Genomic DNA, 7639 nt, shown 5'->3' on the forward strand with positions numbered 1-7639 from the left:
CACCGTGAATAAAACCACCATAACTTTCCAGGAGAGGGGACTTCTGCACTCCGCGGGGCTGGGACAAGCAGGATCCACCGCCTAGCGCGCGCCGCCACCTCGCCACTCCCCGGAGTCGGACGCAGCCGGGTCGCGCACGCGCGCTGCGCACCTGCTCGAGGCTGGCGCCCGCCGCCGCCCCCGCACTCTCCCGCACAGTGCCCCGGGGCAGTGGACGTCACCCTCAAGGCCCCGGCTCCTTCGCCTTCCAGGACCTCCAGGAAGCAGGGAAAGCCTTCTCTCACGTTGACATCTCATTCATCCTTGCTCTGGACAATTCAAGTCCTTTCACAACTGCTGCAGACGCGCGCGCGCGCACCTCTCCCCTTAAACTCTCTGGTCGCGGCAGCCAGGAAACCTGCTCTCAGGCGGGGCGGCGGGGGTCCCGCTCCTCTTCCCCTTCTCTTTGCAAATCCTCGGACTCTGGGGAGGGACGGTCGTGCACTCTGGCGAGGACGCGGGTGATGCGCTAAGCAGCGGTTAACCTTGCACAGTCTGTGGAGACGGGACTCCCCAGCGGGATCTCCGCCTCCTGGGTTTCCCTCTCCGACCCCGCGCGGAGGCGGCGGGGCGTGCGAGGCCGGAGGGGCGCAACACTCAGGCCCCGCGGTGGCGGGGCGTCCGGGGGCCGCTCGGAGAGGGCGAAGCTCGAGCGCGCGGAGCCGGAGACCCCCTCCTCTCTGGCGTCGCGGGGCTGGAGGTGCTGGAGGTACTGGCGGAGGTGCTACGTGTCGCTCCTCCGTGTGCCGCCGCCCGCCGCCGCCCGCGCCCTCGGGCCACTCCCGCCGCCCCCAGCCGAGCCCGCGGCCGCGCCCTCGGGCCTGTACTTGAGCCAGCAGATGACCCAAGTGACGACGACCGAGAAGAGCGCCAGGATGCTGGCCACCGACAGGCAGATGGGCCCCACGGGCGAAGGCGAGGGCGACCCGGTTGCCGGGGCAGCGCCAGGGGGCGCCCCGCCGCCGGGAGGTCCCCCGCCGCCGCCGCCGTAGTGGTTGACGAAGATGAGGCCGGTGAAGAGCAGCACCACCATGGAGAGGAAGGAAAAGACCACGCACACGCAGCCGGCGGTGAGCGCGGCGCGCTTGCAGTTCTGGCAGCTCTCGTAGGCGCCCGGGGCGCGCAGGCCGGCACGGGCGCGGGGCCCGCGGGCGGCGTCCTCTGCGGGCGGCGGCGGGGCCGCGGCCGGGGAGGGCGGCGGGGCGGCGGCGGGCGCGGAGCGGCGCGCCGGCAGCGGCGGGAGGCGGTCTTGGGGCAGCGGGTCGTGCGCGGCGCGCAGGGCCAGCGGGAAGGCCTCGGCGAGCTTGGTGTTGTTGGGCAGGCCGTGCACGCGGCTGTCGGGCAGCGGCGTGCGGTGGCGGCACACGGGGCACGCGATGGCGCCGGGCGGGCCGTGCCAGGGCGGCGGGCGCAGCGGGCGCTCAGGCGCGGCGCTGGCAGAGGCGGCGGCGGCGGCGGCGGCGCGGAGCTGCAGCTGGCTCAGGCACTCCTGGCAGAAGGTGTGCAGGCACGCCAGCAGCTTGGGCGCGCGCCGGTCCGCGTCGAAGTAGTTGTAGCAGATTTTGCACTCGTAGTCCTCAAGCGGAGGGAGGCCGGGGACCGTCACGGCGGCGCTCCGAGCTCCCGCGTCCCCGCCGTCCCGGGCTCCCGCCGCGGCGACCCCGGCTCCTGTCGAGCTCCCGGGGCTGCTGCTTGGACTCCGCTCGCCGCCGCCGCTGTCGCTTGCCGGCGCTGCCATGGCATGATCCGCCCCTCATCGGGGGCAAGGTGAGGCGCCTTCCTCCCCCTCGGTCGCCGCCTCGGCTCCCAGCGGGGAGGAGGCGCTTCTGCCTCCCCCACTCCCGCTGCTGTCGCTTGGCGGGGGAGGCACCGCTAGCTGGGCCGGGCGGGGGCGCAGCGGCGACCGCCTTCCCCCCGCTACCCCAAGGCGCGGGCGCCTCGGTCCCTCCCAGTCCCCTGGCGTCTCTCTGTCGTCCCCCTTGAGCCTCTCAAGGCCACTGTCCCGGCCCTTTGGATGTCGGTTTTTGTTGGACTTGGAAGTGGAGGGATGCTGGGGGGCGGTGCGGGAACGAAATTTGGGGTGCGGCTGCTTAAGGATGTGGCGCCTTTGCACACACCCCCTCCCCCTCCCCGGCAAACAGACAGGGGGTGGTGGTGGGAAACCTGGTCCTGCTTTCTCCTTGTTCCTCTCCCTCGCCCTCCTCCCCCTTATCCTTGTTATTCCGTGTTTACTCCCCTTGGTCTGGGGCTGAGTCCCTGGCGGAGCCTCCTCTCCCCCCACCAGCAAGAGCTCACCGGTGATGTAATGCGGGACCCGCGCAGGGAGGGAAAGCAGCAGCCTGGGCAGCGGCGGCGGCAGAGCGGGTTCCTGTCCTTCGTGAAAATCGTGATCTCATTTCTCTGTCCAAGGGCGAAGCCAGTAATCCCCCAGCCATTTACGCTGTCCACTTGTATTAGCAAAGCACAGGTAACCCTGCAGCATTCACAGGGTGGAAGCGGAGGGCTGGCATTTTCATTTCACCATTTGGAGGAAATTTTGGAGCTAAACTGTATCTTTCTTTCCCCTTGAAATATCGCCTGCTGAGATTTAAGTAGGCACGAAGACACAGACCAGCCAGGTCTCGCTGATTTTCTGGCGCTGACCACAGGGGAGGAGGTAGCTATTTCGTCGGTGCGCAGGCGTTTACAGAGGCAGCAGGGGGAAATGTTATTGTAAGACAGGTTCAGGGAATTTCAGAGTCCAGCTTAAACTAACCCCTGGCACCATTCAACAGCTTCCTCCACTTAAAGTTTTAATACGCAAATATGGAGAGCCAAAAATTCCATGAGTAACCTGGGACAGATCTTCCCGATTTATTAAAACTAAGGGAAGCCCCACTGGCAGGCTAGCAGGAAGCAGCACTTCTTGAAGGAACACCCAGTAGAATACAGGACTAGTGGTTTTGGGAGACCATGGGAAAGGTGCTGTTCAGGTGTTCCTAACCACAAGTTCTCTTCCCTTGTTTCTCCAGGTTCGATGTTCCCCCATGAAGAGAGAACCACAACAAGGGAGAGGAAGAGAATGGTTCTTTGGGTTCTCATGAGATGGGAATGTTTCTACTTTTTCTCCTGGTTCTCTGCAGAAGGCAGTAAGATGCTCCAGAGAATGTTTGTGGAAATGATGAATGAACGGGGAAGGAGCCGAAGGAAAAGGAAACCAAGAAGCCACAAATGCAGGAATTGTCATAAACAACCAGTAAGTTTCTATGACATTTGAAAGTAAATTTACTTTTTCTGATGGTGAATAGTGAATGTGTAGGTGTCTTAAGTGTGAAGGGTCTTAGGAAAACTCATTAGAGGACCCCTTTAGCTTTCCATTTCCTAGTTTCAAATTTTATAAATATGATTTGGGATAATACTCTTTCTTCTTAAAGTATGTCATTTTGAGATGGGGGCTGTGATGAACAGAGGGCAGGGTGATGAGACATCAGAAGAAGGCCCTAGTCTGGCCTTGGAATATTACAAAGTTATGCAAACCAACCTCTCAGTGAAGGAACTGGCAGCCTGTCCTTCTCTTTTCCTCCTTGAGCTGTATGATTGTGAAGAGCCTGGAATCATACATTTTATGTGCAGTTTTTAACTGGGTTTTTCGACTTAAGCCCTTTTTAAATTTGTTATTTCTCATTTTTTAAAGATTTTATTTGTTTATTTGAGAAAGAACAGGTGTGAGCAGGGGGAGAGGCAGAGGGAGAAGCAGACTCCCCACTGAGCAGAGAGCCCAACTTGGGCTCAATCCCAGGACCCTGGAATCATAACCTGAGCTGAAGGCAGATGCTTAACGGACTGAGCCACCCAGGCGTCCCTCTTCTACTCAAGCCTTGATCAGCCCTTACTGAGAAGACACATAATGCTGATGTAGGAAACATATAAAAACAGGGCATGGGGGGGGGGAAGGAGCACAAAAAATAGGAGAGATGGTGTGTATTTATGTCTTGTCCTTCCCACCCACCCAGTTCCTAGGACATATGCAGCTTCCAGGTCAAAAGGGGATGGAAAAGAGTTCTGAAAGTCCACACGTCTGCATTGGGCAAACCAATTGAAGATTTTGAATTTTCACTTGATTCTGGATTCTCAGCATTGGATAGAAGAATGGAGAAATGGAGCACGGGGCTAGAGCAGAGTCTCAGCCTCAGCACTATTGACATTTTGAGCTGGATAATTCTTTGTTGTGTTACTGATCTGTGCATGGTCAGATGTTTAGTAACATCCCTGGCCTCTACCCACTTGATATCAGTAGCAGCCCTTTGCCAGTGGTGACATGGGGTGGGGGTGGGGTAAACTCACCCTGGGGGTATACTTGCCCCTGCTGGAGGATCACAGGTCTCTACCAAGGTCACAGATTTGGTTACGGGAAACCAAAAGCAAAAACATTTCACAGCTTTTAACTGGTACAGGCAAAGATAGCCTTGGTACTCAGGAGTAATTATTAGTAGCTGCCAGCATTTTTACTACAGCTCATGGTCCCTAAACACCATAGCACCCTCTTTGAGAGGTCCGTACCTTCTATTGATGGGGTCATAAACAATTACCAGGATTCAGTTAGCAAAGCTGGAATTTACTCTCTGTGTTTGGATGGCTTTTTAAAGGGACCCAGCATTTCTAATCATTTATGTCCTAAGGCCAGTCACTCAGTTTTAGGACTCATAAAGGTGCCACATGGGGGCTTTTTCAGTGCAGCGAGGAGGCATGACATGCCTGAGGAGTGTGAGTTTGATGCCGCAGGTCACAGGCATCTGCCCTAATGAGCTGCAGGGCTCAGTACTCACAGTGTTGCCTGCAGCAGTAAGTAGTGAAGCTTGGTCATTCCGGTAGGAATTCGGCTTTCCTTGTGGTGAAAACTGTGTGGAAAGGGATCTTAAGCCAGGAACAAGGAACCCAGGATTCACATCAGGGTTTGAATTGGCTTTGCTCGTGAATCCAGCTCAATCCTTGAATATATTAGATACACAGTAGTGGCCGAATTGTTTTCTTTTTGAAGACCTGAGTAGATGGAAGACACCAATGGTCTGGAGTAATCTTTTATATATATTTCCTCCATCGACTATCTAAAGAGAGAATGTCTTAGTTTTAGGATTAATCGTCCTGGGTCCAAGTGCTAGGTCTCCTCCTCACCTCCTGTGTAGCATCAGATACGCTAGTTAGCCTCTCTGTCCCTCAGTTTTCCCAACTTCAAGATGGCGATGAATAGTGACATAAGTCTGTTGTGAAGATTGAATATGTTCTACACACAGAGTTCCCGATCTCTGTTAACACTCATTATTGTTTCTGCCAGGCATTTCTATTCCTGGTCTCAACAGTTCTCACAACTGCCCCATGAGAGAGGCCCAGAAGGTTTGTGTCACCAGCCCGAGGTGACAAGCCAATAATGACTGAGTGGTTCCAACCCAGGTCTTCCATTATTTCAGAGATAGAGATCCAGTTAGCATCTCAGTCAGAAAGACAAGGAGGAGGAGCCCTGACCTAGGAATCTAACCACGTGTTATTGATCTGTTAGTCATAATAAATAAAGCCCTGTATAAAATATGAGGACAAAGTGAACTCTCATTGGTAATATTGGAAGAACAGATGTATAGTCAGATAATGCCCCTCAGAAGCAAGTAGTAAATGAGTCAATCAAAAGGCTGACATTTTAAAATAGAAGCTGGGTTGATTCAATTAGACATTTATTGAGGTCCTTCTCTGGCAGGCGTTATTGCCGTGTGGTAAGGTACCTGGGCCTCTAGAAACTAAGCCTTTAATAGAGGATATTAAACATGTGTGCAAAACTTGGAGGCAGAATGAGGCAAGTTTGTGGTCCAGGGACAAGGTCTGGTGAGAATAAAGAGAAGAGAGAAGTAATTTCTGCTCTAGGGAGGTAAGAAGTTCCCACAGACTCATGGTCAGTGAATTGTGGAGGGCTTAGAAAAATGCAGAGAGATGGGGCGCCTGGGTGGCACAGTCGTTAAGTGTCTGCCTTCGGCTCAGGGTGTGATCCCGGCGTTCTGGGATCGAGCCCCATATCAGGCTCCTCCACTAGGAACCTGCTTCTTCCTCTCCCACTCCCCCTGCTTGTGTTCCCTCTCTCGCTGGCTGTCTCTGTCAAATAAATAAAATAAAATCTTTAAAATAAAAAAATTAAAAAAAAAAAAAAGAAAAATGCAGAGAGAAAGACATTCAAGGCAGCCGCAGGGAAAGCGGGTGTGTTGAGGGCATGGCAGGTGGCCTGCTTCACTGAGAGCATGCAGTGTGTAGGACACCATCAAAGGAAACCGAGAATGCTGTTCTAGGAGGGTAGGGCTTAATTCTGTAGACAGCTGGATGGTCGACGGTCAGCACAGGACAGGAGTGTCTGTGGGAGGTTGAGCTTGGGAGTGGTAGGCGGGCCGGAATTAGAACTGAGTCTCAGGAGGGACCCGTATCAATTGGAAGGTTACTGTAGGCACTAGATCTCATTGCTCTATACTGCAAAGATATAACCTCTAAAAGAATTAATGTATTCCGTGTATGGTGATAAGTTTTCTCCCACTGTGGAGAGACAGTATGGTCTAGTGGTTGAGAACACTAGTAGCTGCTCACTAGCTGTGCAGTCTTGGAAAAGTTACTTAACCTTTCTGTACCTCAGTTTTCTCTCCTGTAAAATGGGAGAGTGGTATCTACTTCATAGGGTTGCTGCAGGGTCAGAATGAATTAATATTTGTTCAGCTTCAAACAGTGCCTAGTACGTAGTAAGTGCCACAAATAAGAAGAGAAGCTCACTGAGCAGGCCCAATCTGCAGTGATTCAAAAGGTGCTTTTCCTGGGGTGCCTGAGTGGCTCAGGGGGTTACGCATCTGACTCTTGATTTGAGCTCAGGTCATGATCTCAGGGTCGTGAGACTGAGCTCCTCTTCAGGCTCGGGGCTCAGAGTGGACTCTGCTCGTTCCTCTCCCTCCCTCCCTTGCCCCTCCCCCATTTGCTCCTGGGCACAGGTGCTCTGTCTGTTTCTCTCTCTCTAAAATAAATAAGTAGATAAATAAAATATATTTTTTCAAAAAACCAAAAGATTATTTTTCTAGGGAAATTATTTTTTCCATTTTGGAAAATAAAAATAATTCATAATGAAAACTGTCTCAACCAGGTGATCAAAGTTAACGTCGATAGCAGTTAAGTCAGGCTGCTCACATGTACCCTTGATGTGATGTGTGGAGAACGGCACTTTCTGTGATATTCCGCTCAAAAACCTGTAACCCCAGTTTAAGCATGGGAAAACATCAGACAAATCCCAAGAGAAGGATATTCTACAAAATACGTGACCAGGATCTCCCTAGACTGTCAAGATGATCAAAAACAGGGAAGGTCTGAGAAAATGTCACAGCCTAAAGGAGGCTAAGGAGCCAGGACGACTAAATGGGATGGGATATCCTGGATCGGATCCTGGAACAACAACAACAAAGACATTAGGCCAAAACTAAGGAAATCTGAATAAAGCACGCACTTTATTTATTTATTTATTTATTTTTAAAGATTTTATTTATTTAACAGAGAGAGAGACAGCCAGCGAGAGAGGGAACACAAGCAGGGGGAGTGGGAGAGGAAGAAGCAG

General features: G+C 53.4%; 1 protein-coding gene across 1 annotated transcript; it reads right to left on the reverse strand.

Annotated features, from left to right (window-relative positions):
- Nucleotides 1–763: 763 nt before the first annotated feature.
- Nucleotides 764–1777, reverse strand: LOC123000666 (RING finger protein 223). Its single transcript, XM_048214449.1, has one exon. It carries the CDS (start codon nucleotides 1775–1777, stop codon nucleotides 764–766), a length of 1014 nt encoding a protein of 337 aa, XP_048070406.1.
- Nucleotides 1778–7639: the final 5862 nt, after the last annotated feature.

This window comes from Ursus arctos, unplaced genomic scaffold, assembly GCF_023065955.2.
Source record: "Ursus arctos isolate Adak ecotype North America unplaced genomic scaffold, UrsArc2.0 scaffold_1, whole genome shotgun sequence".
NCBI lineage: Eukaryota > Metazoa > Chordata > Mammalia > Carnivora > Ursidae > Ursus > Ursus arctos.

Excerpts from the sequence above, each read along its gene's own strand:
- LOC123000666 (XM_048214449.1), bottom strand. The coding sequence starts at position 1,777 with ATGGCAGCGCCGGCAAGCGACAGCGGCGGCGGCGAGCGGAGTCCAAGC.